The sequence below is a fragment of the Pseudophryne corroboree genome, chromosome 12, assembly GCF_028390025.1.
Source record: "Pseudophryne corroboree isolate aPseCor3 chromosome 12, aPseCor3.hap2, whole genome shotgun sequence".
NCBI lineage: Eukaryota > Metazoa > Chordata > Amphibia > Anura > Myobatrachidae > Pseudophryne > Pseudophryne corroboree.
This window is the reverse complement of record NC_086455.1, coordinates 125,943,808-125,971,376: the sequence shown is the minus strand read 5'-3', so window position 1 is coordinate 125,971,376 and position 27,569 is coordinate 125,943,808. Positions and strand designations below refer to the sequence as shown.

At 46.2% G+C, this 27,569-nt stretch overlaps 1 protein-coding gene across 6 annotated transcripts in view; it reads left to right on the top strand.

Moving 5' to 3' along the window:
- SLC35F4 (solute carrier family 35 member F4) overlaps nucleotides 1-27,569 on the top strand; it is a 402,934-nt gene that overhangs the window by 224,776 nt on the left and 150,589 nt on the right. Inside the window, exon 1 of one of the 6 annotated variants that reach the window (XM_063947985.1) lies at nucleotides 19,533-19,812. The exons of 2 other annotated variants lie outside the window; for them this stretch is intronic. In XM_063947985.1, coding sequence (XP_063804055.1) covers nucleotides 19,737-19,812 — 76 coding nt within the window. In that variant the 5' untranslated portion in view covers nucleotides 19,533-19,736. Of the gene's footprint in view, nucleotides 1-19,532; nucleotides 19,813-20,987; nucleotides 21,227-27,569 lie in introns of those variants that run through there. 3 more of the 6 variants (XM_063947988.1, XM_063947986.1, XM_063947989.1) reach the window with 3 other exon arrangements.

Below are 27,569 nucleotides of genomic sequence, written 5' to 3'. Positions count from 1 at the left end.
AGCCGGTTCCAGCATCGCAGAGATCGTCGCACAGGGTAAGTATGTCCAGGGCTACTCTTCTTCTGCTTGAAATTTTTTTAGCTTAGCAGGGCTGCACAAGCGATCGCAGCCCTGCTAAGCTAAAATACACTCCCCCATAGGCGTGGACTAGTTGATCGCAGCAGCAGCAAAAAGTTTCTGGCTGCGATCAACTCGGAATGACCACCATAGTGTCAAGAGCCACACTATCACAGGGTGCAGTGTCTCTGGCGGACCCACGGGACACTAGCACGGTAAAGAAAGGTATAATTTAAAACTGATTTACCCATTGAAATTGTCTTCTGTATTCAATTAGTCATGAATATTGCGTATACACCAGATGATTATCAACGTCATGAAAAGTAAGGAAACAACACAGGTATTGAGGACATAGTTTATTGTAACAAGTGAAAGCTTTACACTGATAAAAAGGATACTGTTAATTGCAACAGAAACAAATAAATACTGCATTGCTGCAATATAATGCTCTTTGTAACAGTAAAATAGCAAGATTGTATTGGTTTCAAATACATTAGGATCCATAGGAAGGGAGTCTTAATCTCCTGGTAAAACAGGAATAGGCTCTGAATCAATATTAATACAGACGCTTATAATGAGAAACCAATCAATTCAGCAGGGGCTATAATGCCTTTATTTGAAGAACGAAACAACGATTAAAAACATAGCAGTCTCTGGTTTACAAACTTATTTTAAAACACTTTCTTTATTTTCTATACACTCTATAAACTTTTAAATATTTCATAATGGCTGAATAAAAATCATTGTATTAAAATTGATAACAATAAAAGTTACATTTTAAAATATTAATTGTAAGGTTCCTAGTACACCCAGAAAACAGATTCTGTTTCTGTGTGTTTGTGTTAAAAGTCTATTAGTTATGGGTAGCACTCCCAAGTAGTTATTAAAGCAGGTATGTTTATACCAGGAAAGATTAGACACAAAAGGGAATAAAAGAACCGTGGAACAGATATACTATTACCGGTGCGGGATTATTTCTCTGTTTTTGTGGATTTTACATACATAAACCAGAGTGCCGATTCAGCAGCATCTCTCTCTCTCTCTCTCTCTCTCTCTCTCTATATATATATATATATATATATATTTAGTAGTATATACTCTTGTCATATTTAGTAGCTTTGCATAAGTGAGTAATCAGTTTATTCAGCAGTTTTTTTAAAGGGATATTGGGGGTCACTCCGAGTTGATCGCTAGCTGCTGTTGTTCGCTGCGTAGCGGTCAGTGAAAAAAATGGCTAATCTGCGCATGTGTATGCACCACAATGCGCACGCGTGACGTACGGGTACAAAGGGCATCGTGGTTTTGCACAGGTTCTAGCGAAGCATTCAGTCGCACAGCCAATCACCAGGAGATTGACAGGAAGAGGGCGTTTCTGGGTGTCAACTGACCATTTTCTGGGAGTGTTTGGAAAAATGCAGGCATGGCCGGGCATTTGCAGGGCGGGTGTCTGACGTCATTACCGTGTCATTCGTCGCAGCAATCATCGCACAGGGTAAGTAAGTTCAGGGCTGGTCTTGTTTTGCACAAAATGTGTTTGCAGCTGCTCTGCTGCACAGGCGTTCGCACTCCTGCAAAGCGAAAATACACTCCCCGGTGGGCGGCGACAATGGATTTGCACGGCTGTTAAAAACTGCTAGCGAGCGATCAACTCGGAATGACCCCATTGTGTGGCTGATAAACAATACCATCAATGGGTTGCTTGGACAAGGATTACTAGTATCTATTAATGGCCTTTTGGTCTTTGTGAATAACCCTTGTGACAACGACACCATATAGGGGGCACAAGCTGAGTTTTTCAGATTAGAGCCGTATACTTTATTTGTCAAAATGACACGGAGACCAACAATGGACAGTCACAGAACTTCCCACGGCCCTACCACCAGTTAACAGAGTTCAGTTCTCTAGACATTGGGCAACAAGTTTGTTGTTGGTCTCCCAGACAAATGCCCTATATAGATTTAAAAATATTATACCCCTCCACCTCTCCAGATTGACAGTGCATTGACAAGCACACCCAGGTCCATCTTAATATGTGGGCACACGGAAAAGCTACCCAGGGCCCCACGATTCTAGGGGCCTTCAGGAAGTGGTGGGATGGGCCTCTCTACCTGCCTCCCAACCTGCAGCCAGACAGTGAATAGCTGTCAGCATGCTGATTGGTGATTGGCTGAAGCTGTCCACCAATCAAGGTGTAGACAGCCATTCACTGTATAGAAGCATGTTGAGACAGTGTGGGACCGCAGAAAGGGTAAGTTATGTTTCTTAAAATTTATTCCCAATGAATGAGTAGGTAGGGGACCCCAGTACATTTCTATGCCCAGGTCCTACAATGCTGTTACGACTGCCATGTGCCCACCTTATCTCCATAAAGGAGATCTCAGATGCTCTGGGTAGCCAGCCACATCCTATCAGCTGCTGCAAGCTGTGTAAGAAAATGCATTTGAACCGAACGACACAGTAAAGTCACACATTAGTTCTACAATAAATAAATGTCTACAATAAATAAATGTGTGGGAATAGAACCTGTGGTGAGAGCAGCCCACAGCGTGGCGAGCGCAATGAGCCCATAAGGGAACTCTCTGCGCTTGCCCCACTGCCGGCATACTGACGGCCCTGATGCCATTGTCTGTATACTGACAGCCGGCATCCCGACCGTCGGTATTACATTCTGATCACGTATATTTGTCTATAGGGGCCCCAAACTAGTATCTTACCTAGTGCCTTACTGGGCCCTAATCCGTCCCTGCCCTGTTTAGCAAGTGCAAACCACTATCTGAATTGTGAGCCAAACCAGTCCTCTGCACTTGCAGTGGTGCTACTTACCTGATCAACTTTATTTGTCAAGTTTTCTGCTTTGCGGATTCAGATCATCGGGGGTAATTCCAAGTTGATCGCAGCAGGATTTTTGATAGCAACTGGGCAAAACCATGTGCACTGCAGGGGAGGCAGATATAACATGTGCAGAGAGAGATAGATTTGGGTGTGGTGTGTTCAATCTGCAATCTAATTTGCAGTGTAAAAATAAAGCAGCCAGTATTTACCCTGCACAGAAATAAAATAACCCACCCAAATCTAACTCTTTCTGCACATGTTATATCTGCCTCCCCTGCAGTGCACATGGTTTTGCCCAGTTGCTATCAAAAATCCTGCTGCGATCAACTTGGAATTACCCCCATCCTCAATTCAAATGATTCTCTGATTTGTGTTGATTCTGCATAGTTTTTAGCAATTGTGTGATGAACAGCATAGGTTAATGCAGGCTCCTGCCCATGATGTAAGAAATTCACCAGTTAAATATATGACACCCAGTTTCATTTTACAATATAGGATTCATAAAGATTATCCTCTTAATTTACTTAGAAAACGAATGCAACATCTACAACTTACGATATAGCTTATACTGCTATATTGGCAATAGCTAAATTAAGTTAGATGAAATTTAGCAGATCAAAATGGAAAGTATATGCTGGTTTTTACCAGGCTGACTTGCAGAAATGAGTTTATTTTCTTTGGCGGTTCTACACAATTTATCCAGGCTACAGGGTTAGGGACGGAATCTAGAATCGTCTGTAATGCTGCGAATGAAGCTAGCGCTTAATGATCAGTCATTAGATCTAGATGAGAGCTATGCAAGTGAATTGGTTCAGTAAAGGGGAATAACAGCGCCGCCACTATCTCACACACCACTGATTGTATAGAGTTATTCTGCAGCTGCTGAATTCTAATTTGCTCTCTAGCAACATTGGTGACATTAGCATATTGGAGCATATGACATGACAATAGAAGTTCACTCTATTATTTAGAGAGTGGCACTATATGTTTCTTGTAATACCAAAATGATCTGCGGTCATTGTACAGCAATATGTTCCGTGCAGAGCTGGAGGTTGACAGAAATGCCGAACGGCACAAAGGATGTTGGCGTTGCAAACATTTTCTATTAATAATAACTATATAAAATATAATAGCCAATTAATTGTATTAACTGTGAAACAATAAGTCAAAGTAATATTAATAATTTAAAAAACGATTCAGCCCCCAGACTTGGAGGCCCGTGTACCTTTTGTCCTACTGTTAAACCATACTGTATATTTATCCCTCTTTTCAAGTCAAATTTCTTTGTCCCTCTGTTCTCTTTTGTACCTGTTTGGGGCTTTTTGATTAGTTTAATGAATTTATGTATGCTCCACTGACGCCTATATTAGGGTTGCCATCTGGTTGGTATATTACCGTCGCAGTCATTAAAAATGGGATGGAAATGTTATTAATAGGGCCAAAACATAACAGATAACATTTTTTTTTTTAAAGGGTTTTTAATCCTACCGAAAATATGGCTGCCAAGCTATACACTTTAAATAACTGTGTGCCTCATCTGTATGGTGGTTTGAGGCACTGGTGTATCTATAGTGGGTGCAGGGTGTGCAGTGCAGCACAGATTCTGCACCTTGCATCCATATAATTATACTTTCCGCTCTGTCGGACCAGCGCTGGCTGCAGAGCTGCAGAAATCCCTGGAAAAATGGCCGTCATAGCCATTTTCCTGGTGATTTGTGCATTTGCAGGAGAAAGGTCCCCTGGGAACAAGTCTCGGGGCACATGTTCCCGGAGTCCTGCGCATGCACAAAAGACTAAAATATTACCACAAAATCCAAACTGATCGAAGATACAGCCAATGAAGATGATCAATGCCTCTTCAGTTTTTTTAAAGATAAGAGCAAAAACTTCTGTTTACTTCTGTGTATATATTCAATTAAATTAAAAAATCCAGCAGGCTCGTCTCCCCTTTGCAAAGCCTACCTGCTCCAGATGCATCAATGGGAAAATAAAAAGAGCTTATCTATTGGCAGTTACTTTTTTGTACATCTGTATTAAGGAGGGCTATTGGCCTATAGTTTTTCCACTTGGACGCACCCGTCCCTGGTTTTGGCAATGTAATGATTTGAGCTTCCAACATTTTCCTAGTGAAAGAGGCGCCAGTGGTTACACTATTAAATAGCAACGTCAAATAGGGGAAGATAAGATTAGCAAAATGCTTATAAAAGGAATTTGTAAATCTGTCTGGACCAAGGGCTCTTCCTCCTTACAGGGATTTAATAGGGGGTTATGGAGAGGGGGTGGTGACGGTTTCAGTTTCTCCAAAATGGAGGTGTGTTGCCGCCGTTGCAGGGGAGGGAAGAAGCCAGGAAATTTCCTGGCCTCTAGGTAACAACTGCGGCAGCTGACTTGCACAACCCCATGGGTCACACAGTCGACTTATGGTGTCAGAAATTATCCGATACGGCGTCCTTGGACACAGTTTGGATCTGTAGTGCATCAGGAGGTGTGACGCCTCCTGCTGCTTACCATATTAGTGTTATCGCTGCTGCTTACACATAGCAACTCCAACCACATCTGAACGGGAGTCAGGGGCAAAGGTCGGCAACTTAATGTCATCAAAAAAACAAGAGATAGATTCTTCTATGGGCTGAAAACCCCCAGTGTCGCTATTAAGATTATAAAGTTTAGTATAATGGAGGTCATTCCGAGTTGTTCGCTCGTTGCCGATTTTCGCAACGGAGCGATTAAGGCAAAAATGCGCATGCGCATGGTACGCAGTGCGCATGCGGTTAGTATTTTAGCACAAAACTTAGTAGATTTACTCACGTCCGAACGAAGATTTTTCATCGTTGAAGTGATCGGAGTATGATTGACGGGAAGTGGGTGTTTCTGGGCGGAAACTGGCCGTTTTCTGGGAGTGTGCAGAAAAACGCAGGCGTGTCAGGGAAAAACGCGGGAGTGTCTGGAGAAACGGGGGAGTGGCTGGCCGAACGCTGGGCGTGTGTGTGACGACAAACCAGGAACGAAGCGGCCTGAGCTAATCGCAATCTGTGAGTAGGTCTGGAGCTACTCAGAAACTGCTAAGAATTTTCTATTCGCAATTCTGCTAATCTTTCGTTCGCACTTCTGCTAAGCTAAGATACACTCCCAGAGGGCGGCGGCCTAGCGTGTGCAATGCTGCTAAAATCTGCTACCGAGCGAACAACTCGGAATGACCCCCAATATTCTGCAAAGACGTTACCTATATCTACTGGGTTAAGAAGCATTTTGCCACCAGCAGAAACTACAGCTTTAATTCTGTTCCTAGCTTGGTGTACTCGAAGCTTATGAGCTGAAACTTGGCCAGTTCTAATACTGACGGTATAAGACATTTGTTGAAGGTTTAAATTCGCACCTTTCATTCGCTCCATATTAAATTCTAAAGTTTATTCCTCAAATAATCTAATTCCTATTTAGGAGTTTGAGAGGGACTCATTTTATTTAAAAAGTCAATCTGGGCCAATTTAGCTTCCAGCTCCACCCGATGTTGGAGAGAACTGCAACCTGCTGCTTCAGCCCCCTTGCCTGACTGCTACTACTGACATTCACTAAAGAGAAAGAGGGGTCGGCTACTACCACTCACCCACCCACTTGCCAACTACTACCACCAGCCCGCCAGCTCCTTACTACTGCCATCACCGTGGAATAAGGTAAGAAGGTGCCCCGCTCCTACTACATGCTCCTAAAACTGTCATGGCGTGCGTGGTATCATGCTACGCCGTGGAAAGATAGAGGAGCAGCAGAGTGTGAGGAGCATCCAAAATTGAAGAAGAAGGTGTCATGCAGTATCATGTGGATGAGGGGATTGGCTAGGGCTGGAGATGTCGGTGCAAGCATGGAGAGACAGAATGGGTCCGGAGACAACAGTGCAGGCATGCAGAGACAGAAGAGAGCTAGCTATGGTTGTATAGACACTACAGGTGTGGAGACACAAAAGGGGACTGGCCGGGACTGTATAGACAGTGTAGGGCTGGAGAGACAGAAGGGGGCTGGCTGATTGGCTAGGGCTGGAGATGTCAGTGCAGGCATGCAGAGACAGAACGGAGCTGGCTGTGGTTGTATAGACACTGCAGGTGTGGAGACACAAAAGAGGACTGGCCGGGACTGTATAGACAGTGAAGGGCTGGAGAGACAGAAGGGGGCTGGCTGGAGCTAAACAGATGTGTAGGGATAAGGTAGAGGGAGGGGTGCTTGCCTATTTTGTCAGTCCCGGGCCCCGCAATTTATTATGGCAGCCCTGCTGATAGGTACGAATAGATTATAGGTACATTTTTTCATTAATGTGTATTTTGTAGCGTGACTAGCGTCCATTTGTCTGATAAAACCAAGTCTATACGTGAGTATACTTGTATGTATGACTAGTGATGACTAGTGATGTGGGGGTGGGACTAGTGTTGTGGGGGTGTGGTCTGCTCAGGAGTGTGGTCATGGGTTCTGGCTAGTAATATGGAGAGCCTAGCTAGCTCCTACCATAAACCGCCTCACTCTCCCTTCCCTCTTTGCTTACATCAGTTGTATAAGTAAAGAGTCTACAAATGAAATGAACACACCCCTTATTAATGTAACCCTCATATAACAAGAAAGAAAAATGACAGTGATGATATCAATGAATGTGAAATCTCTCCATATAATAATAGAGAGACCTAATCTTATTAATAGTTATACTTAGAAGATCTTAGATGTAGACACCAGAGTAAATACTATAAACAAAAGAGTCACTAAGTGTCACACACACACACACACACACACACACACACACACACACACACACACACACACACAATAGCTCCCACTGCGAGCAGGAGATGGGGCAGACACAGGGGTACATTTACTAATATCCTGCGTTTCAGTGGATTTCAGCTAAGATCAAACAGCCATTTAAGGCCCTCATTCCGAGTTGTTCGCTCGCTAGCTGCTTTTAGCAGCATTGCACACGCTAAGCTGCCACCCTCTGGGAGTGTATCTTAGCATAGCAGAATTGCGAACGAAAGATTAGCAGAATTGCGAATAGAAATTTCTTAGCAGTTTCTGAGTAGCTCGAGACTTACTCTGCCACTGCGATCAGTTCAGTCAGTTTCGTTCCTGGTTTGACGTCACAAACACACCCAGCGTTCGGCCAGACACTCCCCCGTTTCTTCAGACACTCCCGCGTTTTTCCCAGAAACGCCAGCGTTTCTCCGCACACTCCCAGAAAACGGCCAGTTTCCGCCCAGAAACACCCACTTCCTGTCAATCACACTCCGATCACCAGAACGATGAAAAAACTTTGTTACGCCATGAGTAAAATACCAAACTTTTGTGCTAATTTACTTGGCGCAGGCGCACTGTGAACATTGCGCATGCGCAGTTTGCGACTAATCGCTCCGTAGCGAAAAAATAACGAGCGAACAACTCGGAATGACCCCCTAAAATTGCAACTTTTTGAGAATAAATGCGGTTATTTACTAAACTACCGTGTTTGTTCAATTTGAGATTTCCGATGTCATTAGTAATCCAGAGCAGTGTTTTATGGGGAGGTTTTGTAACATACTGCCAATTATGACACAATGAGGCCCGGCCATATCATTGAGATCCCTGCAGGGCTTCGTTGTGTAAAGTGTCTGAAAGAGTTAAAAATCTGAAGAAAAAAAAACCTGCGTGGGGTCCCCCCTCCTGAATATAACCAACCCATGCTCTTTGAGCTGGCCCTGGTTGTTAAAATACCGGCAACATACTGCATAGGGGTTTCCAGTATTATAAAAACCATCACCAGGCTCTTGGACCGGTCCCGGTTCCAAAAATATGGGGGGGAAAGGACTTAGGGGTCCCCTGTATCTTTGAAACTAGCACCATGCTCCACTAGTCATGGAGATAAGCCACAGCTGGGGGACACATTTATAAAGGTCCCTGCAGCCATGACATTACCCCCCCCCCCCAACTAATCACCCCTTGCTGGGGTTCCCTGGCGGTGTGGGGACCACCGCCAATAAATGGGTTTCCCCCCCTCCAGGCAACCTAAGGCAAGGGATGAAGCCCGGGGCTGTCTGTAAGCTGTGGATTTTCCTGCGGTGGCCTATGTGCTGTATTATGTTTCTGTGGTGGCCTACGTGCTGTATTATTTTCTTGCGGTGGCCTATGTGCTGTCTTATGTTCCTGTGGTGGCCTATGTGCTATATTATTTTCCTGTGCGGCCTTTGTGCTGTATTATTTTGCTATCAGTGCCAATGTATGTGTTTTTTTTCCTATCTGTGCCAATGTGTCTGTTTTTACCTACAATGGGGTCAGTAATGCAGTGTACGGTATAGTGGGGTCTGTAATGTAGTGTAGGGTATAGAGGGGTCTGTAATGTAGTGTAGGGTACAATGGTGTCAGTAATGTAGTGTAGAGTGCAGAGGGCTCAGTAATTTAGTGTAGGGTATAAATGGGTCAATAATTTAGTGTAAGGTATAGAGGTGATAGTAATTTAGTGTAGGGTATCAAGGTGTCAGTGATGTAGTGGCGAGTATTGAGGGGTCAGTGATGTAGTGGTGAGTATTGAGGGGTCAGTGATGTAGTGGTGAGTATTGAGGGGTCAGTGATGTAGTGGTGAGTATTGAGGGGTCATTGATGTAGTGGCAGGTGCAGAGGAGTCAGTTAAAATTCTAATAGTATTTTGTATGGTGGGGGCACAAAATGTATCTTGTCTCCGGGCAACAGAGCTGAAGAGATATTAACTAAACCCCTTATTCACAGAGAGAGAGAGAGCGAGAGAGAGAGAGAGAGAGAGAGAGAGCTAGCTTGAGGTCTACCAGCTTAACTATAAAGTATCCAGTTGTTAGACAAGAAAATATAATTTACAGTAAATAAACAACAGTTCATTAACTATAGGCGAACAGAGAACTTCAACAAAGACAAGAATAAAAAAGGTGGAACAGTAAAGTTACTACTTTTACTTTTGCAGGTAGCAATAAAGGATCACCATTAATCTCCAGAAGGACCGATGAATGACAACCTGTACAACTTTAATAGGTAAAACCCAAAAGGGACAGTGGAACTTTGCAACCGCAGCAGAGACTCACATTCTGAATTGAAAAAAAGGGCCCCAATGTGCACTATTATACTGCAGTAAAGAGTAAAGGGCCCCATACACTAGAACAATATTTCTGAGGCTGAAGTCAGAGACGATTTCCCTTGAACTCTCCCGGAAGCTTCCCGGGAGTGGTTCCATATGATTCCAAACGAGTTGGTACATGACTTTTTTTGCATGCGATATATCGGCAGCGATAAGTCATGCGGCGACATATCGCAGGCGATTTATCGCAATGCATTCACATGTACCATAAGATATATCTGATGGGCTGGATGATGGGCTAGGTTAGGGTGCTAGCAGCCATTAGCCCTGTTGACACTGCAGCTATAGAATATGTGATTGGCTGGATTGGTGCTAGGGGGGTGGCCCAAATAGGCATATAAATAGCAGCAGCCATTTTAGCCCTGTGCACACTGCTGCTCTGTTATTAGTGAGGCTGGTTTATACCTTTCCGAGCGTTCCACATTGCTAGTGTGCTTTGCTTTGTTTGGTTTTTCAGAACAAAGTGCTCTTTATCCTGTTCTGTGATGGATTCCTGCAAGTATCAACTTCTGTTAGCCTATGGCTATCGGAAGCTGAAACATGACAGGGATCTGAAACGGAAGTGGCAGAGATCTGTTTGGAGCAAGGAGTTCTCTCACATGTCGCTCCTGACCGAGATTAGGGAGAACATTCCCGAGGACTATCGGAACTACCTGCGAATGGATGACGCTACCTTCCAGGAGTTGCTGGGCCTTGTGACTCCTTACATCGAGAGGCAGGACACGAAGATGCGGAGGGCCATACCTGCTGAGGAGAGGCTGACTGCTACGCTGAGGTTCATGGCTACAGGGCGGTCGTTGGAGGACCTGAAGTTTGGGACCCTCATCTCCCCCCAGGCTTTGGGTCGGATCATCCCTGACACCTGCAAGGCCATTGTGAAGGTGCTGCAGGACCAGTATTTAAAGGTAAATAAAATACACATCACACCTGTTATATTACTTTTAAACTGTTTATAGAAAAAAAGTTGTTTTTTTGTTTATTTTTTCTTATAAATAGCTGTGCAAAAACTATGCAATGATTTGCCAATATGGCACATATAAATATAAAACATGACATCACAATTTATAGATAGATAGATAGATAGATAGATAGATAGATAGATAGATAGATAGATAGATAGATAGAAAAAAAGGGAATAGTATTGCGCCACGAGTAAAGGGGACAACGTATCAGATATGCTGTACAGGTTACAATATAAAATACATATGACAACACTCCCCAAGATAAGGGGCGTCAGCTGACTCCCTCAAAATAAAAACAGAGATGGTACTTTCTCTGAAATGAAATTACTGTTAAATTGAAATGAAGGATAAAGCGACCAATGGTGTAAAACAATGAGGTACTATGCCCAATTGATAAAAAATAAATATATTATTTATTAAACAATTATACACAGTTTAAAAAATGGGACTATAAATACAAACACAAATGGATATGTGATCAGTACATCATGATGGCGTCTAAGTGACGAAACGCGTTGGTAGACCTGTACTGACCACATACCCAGATAAGAAATTATCTTTTAATAGTATTTTAATTTCGATTTTAAGTACTATAGATCATTTGTGTTTGTATTTATTGTCCCATTTTTTAAACTGTGTATAATTGTTTAATAAATAGTATATTTATTTTTTATCAATTGGGCATAGTACCTCATTGTTTTACACCATTGGTCGCTTTATCCTTTATTCCAATTTACCATATATATATATATATATATATATAGGTAATAAAGTAATTAAATAATAGATTATATTACTTTTCATTCCCAATAAATATGGTGCGATACTTTAAGATGGAGGGCTATATGGTGTTTTGGGCACAGATTGGATTGGGAGAAGACACATGCTATAAAGTGCAGAATGAATGGGCCTGGCCCCATTATTATGCGCCTACAGCATGCGTGTATCCACCGCTAAAAATCTGGGCCCAAAACACCATATAGCCTATACCGCACCATATTTATTGGGAATTATAAGATGCCTACAAATCTTCAAACTGGGGCATGTCCTCCTCTGCCTCCAGCATTGCAGAGTATATGGCTGAGGAGCAGGTGGGTAGGGGAGTAGGCTGTGGTTGGGTGGGCGGAATGAGATGGGGTTGGGTGGGCGGAATAGGATGGGATCGGGTGGGAGGAAGAGTGAGAGGACGGCGGTCGAATAGTATGACATCATCATGGAGTTTGGATTTTTGGGCTTTGTTCAGCATCTTCAAACTGAGACGCTGAATCTGCTCCGCTTGACCCAGGGGTAGGTTTCGCATTGCAGATGCCATAAATTCCCCAAATTTGGAGTAGTGTTCGGGAGGGACTGGGCAAGTCTTGACTTTATTTCCTCAAAACTGAGGTCTTCGCCCTCCTGGGCTGTGTTTTTTTTTTTTTTTTGGGGGGGGGGCTTCTCTTCCAGGGATGCCGTGGAGGAGCTGGTGATGCTGAGGTATCAGGGGTAGTGGGTGTTTCAGGGGTAGGAACTTGGGGCTGGGATTCCTCCGTATCCGGGATGATGCTGAGATCTGGGGTGGCAGGAATCTCCACACTTTCACTCTGTAGTAGATAAAAAAAATACACTGTTGAAATACGTTTTAATTTTTTATTTCTATTTTTTTTATAGCTCCCTGCAAGTACATCAGAATGGCAAGCCGTGGCAGAGGAGTTTGCCACCACCTGGCATTTCCCGAACTGTGGTGGAACGATAGATGGCAAGCACGTCCACATAAACCCTCCTGCAAACAGCGGATCCCTTTATTATAATTATAAAGGGTATTTCAGCATTGTGCTGATGGCAGTGGTGAATACCAACTATGAATTCATATTTATTGATGTTGGCAAAAATGGATGTGCATCAGACGGTGGGTTGCTGAAGAATACCACCTTCTACGAGCGGCTCACCACAAAGACCCTGAACTTGCCATCTAGGGAGCAAACCCAGCACGGCCTCAATTTTGTTTTCGTGGCTGATGAGGCATTCACACTCCACGAGAACATTATGAAGCCGTACACCCAAAGGCATCTGACAAGGGAGAAGCGCATCTACAGTTATAGGCTATCCCAGGCACGATGAATTTTAGAGAACATTTTTGGCATTCTGTCTAGCCGCTTCCGCATATTCCTAACGGCTATCAATTTTCAGGTGGAGAAGATAGATTGGGTGGTGACTGCGTGCTGTGTCCTGCATAACTATTTGCGCAGCAAAACCACCCAGCATAGGACACTGCCCAGAGAATTCACCATTTCCCTCTGTGGAACCACCTCCACTCCATTTTAGGGCGAGTCTACGAGCAAAACAGGTCAGAGACGAGTACCTGGCCTATTTTAACGGGGTAGGTGCAGTCGATTGGCAAGAGGCCCACATTTAATTAGTGTACTGTGTTGGACTGATCGTAGAACTTGGAAAAACGTAAAAATGTATTAAAAAAAATATACTATCCTATGCCGACAGATATAGGTCACCGTCTTCAGGCTCTGGTGTGGCAGTCCGAGGGAGCAGGGACGTGCAGTCAGGGGAGGCTCTGCCTCCCCTGTCAAATTCCGATCTGAGAATTACAATAATACAAAGAAGATATTTATAATACAGACTCTGTGTTATAAGTAACTTCTTTGTATCAATCTACTCCTTTTTGTAGTAAAACTTGGAATTACCTGGATATGAGGCAGCAAGTGCGCTGCCTCCCACTGATAATTATAAACTGTACAGAGTGGGGGGCGGGGCCATGGCTATGGGCAGGAAAAGCCCATAGAAAAAAACAAGAGGATGAGGCACCTCTAACTCTGACTCAGTGACAGGGCTGCAGGGACGGATCAAGAGGGGGCGTGACACTGCTGCCTGACCCTCCCTGATTGGATGCCCAAAAAAGGAGGTTTAGCTACACTGGTTATCATCACTATCTGGTTTCCTGCCCGAGCAGCCCCTGCACATCCGCCCCTTACATAGCTCCATCGGTGGGGCCCGGCTGATGTCTCCCTGTGGTGCAGCTCCTCTGGGACCATGACGCTGCCTGTAGTGCTAGATCCTCCCAGCGGTGCCCTTTTGATGTAGTGTGTGCCGGAGCTCTGTGAGGGACCAGCTGCCTTGACTACACCGGACCCCCCCTAATGTGCTGCTGGTGGCCTCTACATTCCTGCAGGTTCATAGAACAGGTAAGACCTGGCTGCTGCGACCCCACATCACTCGCCCCCCTCCCCCCCTGTACCAGGGCTGTCTCCCTGCAGCTGAGCAGTGCCGCAATTCACGGGTGTTTAGGGGGCGGGGCCTAATGCAAAGAAGTGCCCGCCCCCAGGACATACCTGTGCTGCTCAGTGCTGTGTAATATGATCGTGTCACTGTCTCTCCTGCTCGCTCTCTCTACCTAACCTCCCCAACTCTCCATAACACTCCCTCTTGCTCCTCTCTCTCTCTCTCTCTCTCTCTAACACTCTGTCTCCTTCACACTCTCTCTCCCCATGACACTGGACCTTTTTCAGAGTTGGCCACTTCAGCAGCTCGCAGCACAGTTTGCCAGCATCAGCAAACTGCGCATGTGCTGCAGCCGCATCACACCTGCACTACCTTACACAGGATGCAGCAGCAGTGTAATTGACAGCGGCGGCGTTCACAGGGCAGCATTGGGGGGGGGGGGGGGCATGGTATGACAAACGGGAGCATCTTCAGTTTTAAAAAATGACGGTGGACCGCCTGACAGCGCAGTCAGGGGTCAACTATAATTTGATGCGTCAGCAATTGCGGACACATTGTGAGGTGGCACTACACATGCTGGGTGGCCTTGTCCTATGCTTGACGGTCCTCAGCATGTGAGGAGATGGACGCAGATCTGACTGCATATACAGTGATCTGCGTCCATCTCTGAATAAGGTCCACTGTCTCTCCCTCTCTCTCCCTGACACTCTCTCTCTCTCTCCCTCTTTATTTCCCTGACACACTCTCAATTGCTTCCCTCTCTCTCTTTGTCTCACTCTCCCTTTCTCCCTGACACACTCTCTCACTCCCGCTCACTCCCCTCTCTCTCCCTCTGACACCTTTTCTATCTTTTGCTCTATCCCTGACCCACCCGTCTCTTTCCATTTCTTTCTTGCTTCTCTCTCTCTCTCTCTCTCTCTCTCACTCACCCTGGCACCCTTCCTCTTTTTTGCTCCTCTCTTTCTCCATGATAACCTCGCTCTCTCTCTCACTCCCCTCACTTTCTGCTCCCCTAAGAGGAATTGTAGTGACAGTGACAGAGGGTGGGGGATGTGTGGGTGGGGGGGCAGAGTTATCCACCTACCAGGAACCAAGATTTTGGTTGCCGACCCTGCCCCCCAGTCCACTCTCTATCCGTTCCTCTCGATGTGTGACTACACGTCTCCGACTGTATTACCCCACAGCTAAAGCTCCATTCAGTCTCTCCATCTGCCCCTGTCTCTGCCTCTCTCTCTTTGTGACTGCGCTGTCATTGTACCATTTTTGACACTCTCTATTAGCTCACCCAGTCGCCTCTCTCTGCCCCTACTCCTCTCCGTGTGTGACCGCACTCTCATTGTCCTGTCTTTATTACTATCCCCCAGCCACACCCTCTCTCTCTGTCTTCGATCATTGCATCATTGCACCACCCACACTGGGCAGTGCCTCCCCAGCCATTGACCTCACCGCACGTCACTGCGAGGGAGGGAGGTGAAACCTGTTCGGGTAGCCTCCTGGTCCAGGACAAACTCCAGCATGGAGTAATACCAGAGCAAGGTCTTGTAAATCTGGTAAGAACCTGCTCCAGACCTTTTAGACTGTTCCATTTTTTTGTGTTCTTTGAGGAACACCGTACGCAGTTTCTGGATCTTTTTCTTGACCCATTCTTTGTCAGCACCGAACACAAAGGGCCTGCAGTACTCCACTAGCTCCTCCAAGGCCGCATTCCATCGCACTTTATCAGTATAGCCCTTGGCTTTGATCTTCCATAAACACTCCAATCCACGGTACATTTCTAGTAGGCCGGTGATGAAGTCAATGTCTGAATCTAGAGACATATCTATAATGAAAAAAAAGTGGTGCACAAACTGTTATATTTTGTGTTTTACAAATGGTTTTACTTAAGGTATATGGTTAAATAGTTATATGGTTAAATGTATATATGGTTAAATGCTTATATGGTTAAATGGTTATATGTTTAAATGTTTATATGGTTAAAAAAATTGTTAAATGGTGTTTACATTTGTATAATATATGTTTTTTAAATAAAACATTTTTTTAAAATACTTTCCTCATTACACAAACATTAATGGTACAGCATTGGGGTACAGTGGCGGTAAAAACACATGGCCATTTTGGGGTTAAAATAACTTTGGGCACACAGAAACACATGGTACAGCATTGGGGTACAGTGGCGGTGAAAACACATTGCTTTAGGGGGTAAAAATGACTTTGGGCACACACAAATAAATAAAATGTGAACAATAATTTATAATACATTGGTGGTCACTACATTGGTGGTCAGTGTGATTACATTGGTGCTCAGTGTGATTACATTGGTGGACAGTGTGAAAGGTGGACAGTGATTGGTGGTCAGTGTGAAATACATACTTGGGCCAATAAAATATCTGATTTGATTGGATTTATCTGATGAGCTCTCCTGCTGCTGCTGCTGCCGCTGATGGGAGTGTCCTGAGAATGCCAGTCAAACTTCCTACGATATATTGCAGGCGATATATCGCAGGCACAAAAAAAAAAACACATCTTTTTCCATATGATTCCAGGCGATCACGATATATCACGAGTGCAGCACTTTCAACCTAGGGGATCCGATCCAACCCTCACGTGAAAACGCATCAGATCGGAAACACCTCCAAAATGCCCGATTTCACCCGATATTTTGTCCCGAATGCCCTAAATTGGCTGAAATCGGTCATTATCATTCTAGTGTATGGGGCCCTTAAGACTGGAAGGGGTCTGGAGGGGGTCTGGAGGTGCTGTGGGTGGTGGGGGAGTGGGAGCCGCTGGTGGTGCAGGGGGTCTGTAGGCACAGCGTGTGGGGGAGGGGTGGAGTGTCGCATGTGGTGGAGGGGAAGGTGCGGAGGTGTGGTGCATTGGGGAGGGGTCTGGAGGCGCTGCGGGTACTCTACCTGCCAAAAAGGTAGTTGGAGAGTATGCAGTAACAGGGCCAAGACAGGGGTGACGGGGCCAGGACAGGGGCGACGGGGCCAGGACAGGGGCAACGGGGCCAGGACAGGGGCGACGGAGCCAGGATAGGGGCGGCAGGACCAGGATTTGGTTGACAGGGCCAGGATAGGGGTGACAGGGACATGACAGAACACAGGGCACGGGAGAGATTGGTATTAGGGACAAAACAGTGGTGACAGACAGATGTGTCTTACCGGAGTCACTGCTGCTGGCTGCTGCTGTTCCACTCCAACCTGTTTGGATCTGCTGCTGGTGGAGACTTGGCATGGTTGACTCAGGCTGGAGTCCTGCTTCCTCTGCCCGTCCGCATCCCTCTCCCCCACTCCTCAGTCACACACCGCGGACCTCGCGCGGCAGCCGGGCACTGTGGTAAGGGGAGACTGGGAGTGACTGGTTAGCCCCCAGGAGACGCTGCGGCTGGAGGGAGGAGGGGGTCATAGCATGCACGCGGCGCGGACCTCGCAGCTGCCGGGCACTGTGGTAAGGGGAGACTGGGAGTGACTGGTTAGCCCCCAGGAGACGCTGCGGCTGGAGGGAGGAGGGGGTCATAGCATGCACGCGGCGCGGACCTCGCGGCTGCCAGGCACTGTGGTAAGGGGAGACTGAGAGTGACTGGTTAGCCCCCAGGAGACGCTGCGGCTGGAGGGAGGAGGGGGTCGGAGTCTGCAAGCAGCGCAGACTTCTGCAGCGCTGCCCGGCGGCTAAAGTGTGTGAAGGAGCTGGGCGCACCTCACTGCGGGCGGCAGCGCTGCAGCTAGCGGTGGGGTTGCCGGGGCTGGAGATAACAGAGGCAGTACGGAACCTGCACAGCGGCAGGTGCCCCACAAAACTGCAGCTAAGAAGCGTGGAGTGTGCCAGAAAGTGACGCTCCTCCGCGTCAGAGAGATCCTGCTGAGTATGCTGATGTGGGGGGTCAAGTACACAGTGAGCCGGTGCCCGTCTGTCTGTGTGGCATACCCCCTCACACACCGCCATACCTCCCAACTGTCCCGATTTTCGCGGGACAGTCCCATTTTTTGGGGTCTGTCCCACTGTCCCACCCGCGGGCCGCAGTGTCCCGCGGTGGGGGGGGCAGTTGGGAAGCTCCTGTACTCGCTGTTCTGCTTAGCATGCACACAGCGTCTATTTAGTGGAGACAGAGGGAGAGGGGGCATCAGGGGGTACGGATTAAGGGTGGGCCCAGGGGGTACGTACCCGGGCCTCACAGTTTTAGGGGGGCCCCCTGGCTGGAGTAGCTCTGCCCCAGCTCTGAAGCTCCCCCGTCCAGCCAGCAACAGCAGCAGCATTGTGTTACAGTTAGCACACGCTGCTGCGTGTAGGCAGGTCTGTGGTGTTGCAGGGAGGCAGTAGCCTCCCTGCTGTCTTCTGCCTGTGCGGGTGTGTAGGGGGGAGCAACCACCCCCTCTGGATTTACCCCTAGCTGAGGGGCCAAAATCCCGTAAAAAAAAATAAAAATCCTGGAATTTGCATAAGGGGCGTGGCCACGAGGCCCACAATTAGGTCACGCCCTCAAACCCACAGCAGGCACAGCAATGAGATAGGGTTCCTGTCTCAAGTGCCCTGGGCCCCCCGGACTCATAATCCGCCGCTGGGGGCATGCCAGCAGCTCACAGAGCGCTGGGCATGCCCCCTCACTGACGAAAACATTGGCGTGGCTCGCGATCGCGGGTCCACCCGCGAAGCCACGCCCCCTTTCCCATTGGCCATGCCCCCATTTTGCTGTGCGTGTGTCCCTCCTGCCTGAAGAAAGCTGGGAGGTATGCACCCCAGCCTGTGCCATGCCCATACCATCTGCTCCTGCTCCAAGTCTCCTGTAGATTTGCCCAGATCTGTGACTCATTTGACTAACTCCGCCCAGTGTTTTGACTCCGCCCAGCGTTAGCAAATGAAGCACAAAGTCACAGATCTGGGCTATTATATAGGAGATTATTATTACTACTACTACTACTACTAATACTACAGTACTACTGATTTACATACACATATAGTCTAACATCACCCCTAAATTAGTAACTGGACAATAGGCTACTGTTAAAAATGCATTTTGGGAGACAGATGACCTTAGTAAGGAATGGAAGTTTTTAGGAAAAGCATAATGCAGGTTCTTTTATTTATTTATTTATGTATTTATTTTTAGGGGTGGCGGATGTTTTGCCTCCAGCCAGTGCCTGCATAAATAAACAGGGTATTTACATCTGGCTGAGGACACAGACATTTACTGTTTCTAAACAAGTATGTGAAATGTATGCCAAAAAAAGAATAATAATCCACAGACCCAGCTCCTCATTTGCTAGCAAGGAGCTGTGATTGTCCGATACGTCTGCTGACAATTGCAGGCTGGTAGGTGCGGGCATAGGGTAGAAATTGTTTGAATGTGTAGCAAATGGTTTCCCTGGGTAACAGCAAATCAGGGCTCCGGCTCTGTCCCCGCCGCCGCTGCCTCTCCAGCCCGACAGCCAGGTAGCCGCAGCAGCAGCAGAAGCCAGTGCACAGCCCTGGGAGCGGGGAGAGAGAGAGAGCGATGCCTGGGCTCCGGGAGGAGGTGACAGCCACCCTGTGAGCCCACTCCGTCCATAGGGGCGAAACTTATCGCCACCATGAAGAAGCACTCGGCTAAAGTCGCCCCCGTCTCGTCCTTCAGCGTCTCGGAGCTGCACGCAGCGATTATAGACGGTACCGATCCCAATCCCCCTGTACTAATACTGTGCTTATACTGATCGTCACTGCAGAGCCGTCTAACTTCTCTCCTACTAAACTTCCTTCCCCAGACAGATCGTCTGCAATCTCTGTCTCACGGTGTACACGCTTTATTGTATATTTGCTGATATACTTTCAATGACATTATAGTTAATTACCATTTTATTTTGGCTTCTCTGTATAGTGAGAGTGTAGTATATTTTGCAGCGTAGCGTGACGTAAACATATAAAGTTACGTGTATATATATATATATATATATATATATATATATGTGTGTGTGTGTCTGTGTATGACACTTATAGCTGTGTGTGTAATATTATGGAAGTATATTGACATGCACAGCAAACCTTTGTTTAAAAACTAAGGTGTGCAACCAACATGCTATTTTTATGCAGCAAGTGTTTTGTTTTTTTTGTGTTTCTTTTTCTTCCTTTTTTCGTTTCTTTTTTTTGGGGAGGGGGGAGGGGGGGGGGGTGCACAGATCATCCGGTTGTAGCTGAACTGCAAGTTCCAACGTGCCACAAGGTCCAGAGGCTCACAGGTCATGCTGGTACTTTTAGTGCACAGTAATACAGCCCAAGGTTATTGATGATGATGATGATGATGATGATGATGATTGTTGTTATTGTTATTAACTTTGTCCATGATGGGCGTTATTGTGCTAGCCAGGTAGCTTTGTACTCTATTCTGTGTCCTGTTCACCTTGAAACTGATACAGTATGTATCAATGTATAAAGAGCCCCCATGAACTGTGTCAATGTATAAAGAGCCCCCATGGACTGTGTCAATGTATAAAGAGCCCTCGTGGACTGTGTCAATGTATAAAGAGCCCCCATGGACTGTTTCAATGTATAAAGAGCCCCCATGGACTATTTCAATATACTAAGAGACATCATTGACTGTATCAATGTATTGAGAGTCCTCATGGTCTGTTTCAGTGTAGAGCCCTTGTACTGTATCAATGTACGTGTGTGATACTGGATCCAAAGCGCCCTCATGGATTTGTATATGTGTCTAAGGAGCCTGGCATGGACCGCGTGATAGTACATAGCACCGCCCTGGAGAGATGTGTGGGCTATAGGGCACCAGACAGGAGGCTGCTGCAGCCGCAGCTGTATGTATAGTAGTTGGGGTAGGGACAGTGAGTGCTCCGTGATGCGCTGATCCTGCAGCAGGAACCGCTCTGACAGTATGCAAGTCTTGTCTGTGGTTACATGAACTTGACGTCAGCTCTGGTGCTGGAGGAGAGGGGGAAATAGCGACTGGTAAATTGCTGCAATAATCCCCGGCTGTCCGGATAACCTTGTCAGCAGCAGCAGCACGTCAGAAGGATGTGCAGGCTGGATGCAGTGTATCACTTTATTTATTACAAGACTGTGCTGTGTTATGGTATGCCTGCATGCTACTACTATACATTCTATATTATTGTACTTTTTATCAGCATTAGGTGATAGCACCGCCTTCATGCGTACATTGGTGCAGGGCATATTGCATACATCAGTTATTGTAGATGAACAGGAATGAAGTTATTTCTATTGTGATACAAGGAGCTTGCCATATAACTACATACAGTAACTATACATGCTGTGTGGGGAAGGAGCTGTGCACGGTATTATGTTGTGGGAACATGCAGATGTACTTTGCAACATTTCAGTGATGGACTGTAATGCATTAGTATAAATAGGCACACTTGTGTTACAGAGACACATAAAGCCACACAGATGAGAACACACTAAATATGCACAAGAACTATGTCTATGGAGTTACTGTAGGTGTAGGAGCCAGTACTCCATATGGGGCTGAGGATATAGGAAATGGAATAACATGGAATGACCAGACGTTCACTGGGAGAGGAGGGGGTGTGGGAAAAGGAACAGAGGGTGTCTCTCCCGGCCATGTGAGGAATGAGATTAGGATCTCATAATACAGACACAGTGCTAACAATTACATCAGCAGATGGCTCATTATTGTGTTCAGAAAAGGAGAATAACACAGGGGCACTTAAGACTTAATTAGTCTCCTATCATGACTAATTGTGATACAGTATCTGTTATGTATGGGACTAATTTACCTGGATCCACACTCACCCTATTTGATCAAATTGTGGTAATAGCATTGTTGTGACAAAGTACATACAACAGGAGTACTACCAATGGTAATTATTAGGCATCTGTCTCCCACACGCACATTTTATGGGCTGAACCACAATTGCCTCAACAATGCCACAAGTAATAGGCTGCATTGAGTCACCGGAGTCTAGTAAATAGAGAGGCAGCACTCTCCCCTCTGAACAGTAAATATAGTCCTCCTAATTATTGGTAACAGGGCAGAGGCGCCTTACACGCTGCCAGCTGGGGTAGGTGCTGAACTTTAATTTAAAGAGAAAAGTTTCTGTATAATAAATATTGAGCAGGGAAGTCTCAAGCAAGGAGTTATGGAAGGGTAATGTACATAATCTACATTGTGCACCACTATCTGCGTGTGTCCTTCTAGTGCAGTGGGTGTCAACTCCAGTCCTCAAATACCACCAGCTGGTCTTTTTTGTGGATTGCTTTACTCATGCACAGGTGAGTTATGGGGCATACACACTAGGTGATATTGTAAACAATATCGCTCATTGTTTACAATATCACCCAGTGTGTATGCTACGAGCAAAGACTGATGCACGACCCCAGGGGTCGGCTATCGGCTGTGGATTCAGCTCAATGTGACTATATTGTAAGAAGCTGCATGTTCATGCCAGTTGCCGCATGACATCACTGTATATATCGCTTGCGATATCACGCAGTGTGTATGCACTATGGGGGTAATTCTGAGTTGATCGCAGCAGCAATTTTGTTAGCAGTTGGGCAAAACCATGTGCACTGCAGGGGAGGCAGATATAACATGTGCAGAGAGAGTTAGATTTGGGTGGGTTATTTTGTTTCTGTGCAGGGTAAATACTGGCTGCTTTATTTTTACACTTACAATTTAGATTGCAGATTGAACACACCCCACCCAAATCTAACTCTCTCTGCACATGTTATATCTGCCTCCCCTGCAGTGCACATGGTTTTGCCCAACTGCTAACAAAGTTCCTGCTGCGATCAACTCAGAATTACCCCCAATGTCGGTGGCTCGGGAGGGGAAACACAATAGGATATCGCTCATGGAGTTTATCGCATTGTAGCCCTCATTCCGAGTTGTTCGCTCGCTAGCTGTTTTTAGCAGCCGTGCAAATGCTAAGCCGCCGCCCCCTGGGAGTGTATCTTAGCTTAGCAGAAGTGCGAACGAAAGGATCGCAGAGCGGCTACAAAATAATTTTGTGCAGCTTCAGAGTAGCTCCAGACCTACTCAGCGCTTGCGATCACTGCAGACTATTTAGTTCCTGTTTTGACGTCACGAACACACCCTGCGTTCGGCCAGCCACTCCTACTTTTTCCCTAGCCATGCCTGTGTTTTTATCTGGCACGCCTGCGTTTTTCCGCTCACTCCCTGAAAACGGTCCGTTGACACCCAGAAACTCCCACTTCATGTCAATCACTCTGCGGTCAGCAGTGCGACTGAAAAGCTTCGCTAGACCTTGTGTGAAACGACATCGTTCGTTGTAAGAGTACGATGCGCATGCGCATTGCGCCGCATACGCATGCACCAAACTGCCAACTCGGAATGACCCCCAGTGTGTACCCACAATTACTCTAATTTGCTGTGTCAACAATTATCCACAAACAGAGATACTGTTGAAAGCACCAGAGTTCCATGGAAATGTATGGGACTTATGGGGGTCTTTCCAAGTTGATCGCTAGCTGCATTTGTTCACAGCGCAGCGATAAGGCTAAAAAATGGCTGTTCTGCACATGCGTATGCGGCGCAATGCGCACGCACGTCGTACAAGCACAATGAACGATGTAGTTTTGCACAGGGTCTAGTGAAGCATTTCAGTCGCACTGGTGGCCGCAGTGTGATTGACAGGAAGAGGGTGTTTCTGGGTGTCAACTGACTATTTTCAGGGAGTGTTCGGAAAAACGCAGGTGTGACTGGGCGAACGCTGGGCGGGTTTGTGACGTCAAAATAGGAACTGAACATTCTGAAGTGATCGCAGGCGCTGAGTAGGTCTGAAGCTACTCTGAAACTGCACAAAAAAACGTTGTAGCCGCTCTGTGATACATTCGTTCGCACTTCTGCTAAGCTAAAATACACTCCCAGTGGGCGGCGGCCTAGTGTTTGCACGGCTGCTAAAAACTGCCAGCGAGCGATCAACTCGGAATGACCACCAATATTCCATAGAAGGAGGTAGGAAGAGCCAGACAGTCAGATATAGAAAACAAGGTGGGCATACAGTAATATGAGTGAGTCCGTCCCTTTCAGACCGGATTTAGCTGTAATATGGAGCGTGCAAAATGATTAGGGACTTTCCACAGAAACTTCAACCTCTGATACAAATAAGGCAGGGGTTTCCATTCATTGTCCCCAAGGCACACTAACAGTTAAGGTTTAAAGGACAGTCATGAAAAAAGAACTCAGCTGCGCAATGAAATTGGAAACATGAACAAAAGCTGACGTTTGCTGAGATAAATTATAAAGAAAATTTAATATGACAATAAAAGAAATTTCATACAATAAAACATATAGTCTGGACTTAAACCTTATAATGAAAATAGTAAAATACCCTGTACTGGATATCAGATAAAACAAGCACTTGTGGTGTGAGCGGTAACAATATGCAACATTTGTATCCAACAAGTAGAACCAGTATCGTATCCTGGATATCAATGAATTGTTAGAATGTGGAGTAATTAACTGCAGTCCCATGAATGTATTAATGGAGCTCCTTTATGTAGAAATGCTCCGATGTCAGATAAAGTCAAAATTACCTCTCCCGTGGGCTGGTTTCTAACCGAGTATCCTCGGTTAGATTATTCTGCGTTGCCCACCACGTAGCTGTCACTGGGAGGGAGAGTGCAAAGCTTGCACCGGGCGCAGTCCTACACGGAGACGCTGCTGGAGGTATAAAGGAGCCGCTATGGAGACTGAGTTGCCAATAAAGGACAGTCATACTTGAGCACAGGTGACAATTACTACCTCAGTCATTTAATTTACCCATCTGTGCTCAAGCATGAATATGGCTAAATTCTGGACTTCGAGTGTGCCATGATGACCAATGTTGGGAAACACTGGAAGAAGATGTTGTCCTTTATATGATAACATTTAAACAAGTTGCCTTTATCAGGTAATCCGGGTGCCATCACTGAAAGTTATACCCCTTTCAGATCGCAATGCCGGGTACCACTCAGGAATTGGAAACGGGTCCTTCCCGGGTGGGACCTGGCATTGGACCTTTCACATGTGTCCCTGACCCGGCAATATGTCAGGTCAGGTTGAAATAGCGGGGGCAGCGATGGGAGATCCGCTTATCTCCGCGCCGCTTCTCCCTATGTAGTGAACGGGTCCCGGGTCGCTGTGACCCGGCAACCCATTCACACTGCACCTGCTTTATTCCGGGGTTGAATAACTGGGTCAGGAGACATGGGAATTCAACCATGGCCCCTTTCACACCGCACAGCGACCCGTGTCGACCCGGCAATATACTGGATCGATACCGGGTTATTTGTGTGGTGTGAAGGGGTATTATTCCATCATGGGTCCCCTGCAGAATGGATTACATGGCTGGGTGCCCACTGTTTTTTTTTTCCTTGAAGTGCAGGTAGACAGAAATACACATTTGTTTCTATACTGTAGCAGCTGTATAAAAGACACTGTTGTAGAGCAGAGGACAGAGTTGAATGTCATTTTTTGGGGTCTTGAGTCACAGTCAGGGGGAGAGAAGTGATAATATTGGGAATAATGCTTAATAAGTACAGAGAAAAATATAAAGCAGTGTCTACAACAATATAGCATCATGTTTTAATAGTGCTGTTCCATTCTTATCTGGTGCTTTTAATAGAATAGTCTTAAAATGATTTTTAAATGTGTAAAAATCCATATCCCTCTCCTGCCTCAGGGTTGTCACAAGCACCATTCATACCTTGCTGTGCCACTTACACAGCGAAGATTCCTTCATTTCAGTTTCAAAGCCTTGCTTGGGAAAAAGGACAATCAGTTTCTTAAAATAAACGATAGTGTTGAATTGTCCATATTTAAATATATGCAAGTTAACAAATTGTATTGTGGTGACAGTGACCTTGGATTAACCAGTTACGTCTTTATTAGCAAGCATGCTGGTAAGTGCAGACGTGGCTTTTCCATCTTGCTGTGGCAAATAATGAACGCATCATTTAGGAGAATCTGCAATCACTTGATGGCATAAGCCTGTGCTGTCTACTTGTCCATCATACCAAATCTGTTGTTGGTAGTCTGCTTTAGTGTGCATCCAGAGCAGTGTCCATCAATAGCTTATATAGGAATAGGTTAGCATTGCACATGACTACATGCTTGCATTATTTTGTATACTAATCATCTATAGGAAGACCAGCAGGTGCTATTCTGAGAGGCAGACTGTAACGATTAATGACCCTGAAGACATCCTTGAAAATAAATGCAATTTTAGCCCATGATCAGAGTTGGCTGCTTCTATGCAACTAGACCACCCCAACGCATTGCTACCTTGCGCAAGCCCTATCCTTGGTGCAAGACATCCATCTGAAATGAGTCGAATTGCTGTGCACACTGCACTTTGAATAGGCCGCAATTCCATCTACATGCGCACGGCACACCCATGGTAACTCTTGTTCCACGTGCAACGCAGCGTTACGCCAATTTAGCTGCCAGTGGAGATGAATCTGAAATATGTTTCACTCTGATTTGCCCGCAGTTCCCAATGTTACGTAAGCAGGCTCTAATGCATGGGTCTTCAACCTGCAACCCCCCCAGCTGCTGTGGAACTACACATCCCACCATGCATTTCTTCAGTTTTAGCATGCCTTAATAGCAAAACTATGGCAGGGCATGTTGGGATTTGTAGTTCCACAACAGCTGGAGGGCCGCAGGCTGAAGGCCCATGCTCTAATGCAGGGGTGGAGAACCTCAGGCCCAAGGGCCGTATAAGGCCCTCGAAGCCACTTGATCCGGCCCGGCCAGGCTCACCTAAACGAGAGGAGATGCCGAGCGCTCACTGAGATTTTACCACCAGCGGGCGCTCCGGCTCCTCAGCAGCAGCCAGACGCAGGAGCTCACTCCTGAGCTCCAGCTTCTGGCTCAGGCAGTTACATGTGTGGCTGTGCGGTGCTATGGGAGAGACGTCATGACATCTCTCCCATAGTTCCGAGGAGAGGGAGGGCAGCGGTTCGGAAGCAGGAGCAGGGCTGGTGAGCATTGTGGTTTTTTTTTCCTTTTAATGTGTGTATGTGTAAGCGGCCCTACTAGGGGGCATATTTAATGGGGCATAACTACAGGGGCATATCTAATGGGGCATAACTACAGGGGGTAAATTTAATGGGGCATAACAACTGACGGGGCATATCTAATGGGCCAAAACAACTGACAGTGGGCATATCTAATGGGTCATAACAACTGACTGGTGCAAATCTAATCGGGCATAACAAGTGACTGGGGGCATAACTACTGACTAGGGGCAGGCTAATTTTTAAGTTGATAATTTTTGTATGGCCCCCGAAGGATTTTATAAATATCCAAATGGCCCTTGGTAGAAAAAAGGTTCCCCACCCCTGCTCTAATGCATGCACAGTTCTGAATCATACTTACCTACTATTCTTGTCTCCTCTCTGGGAGGAGCCTGAGGAAGAGACGCTGCAGG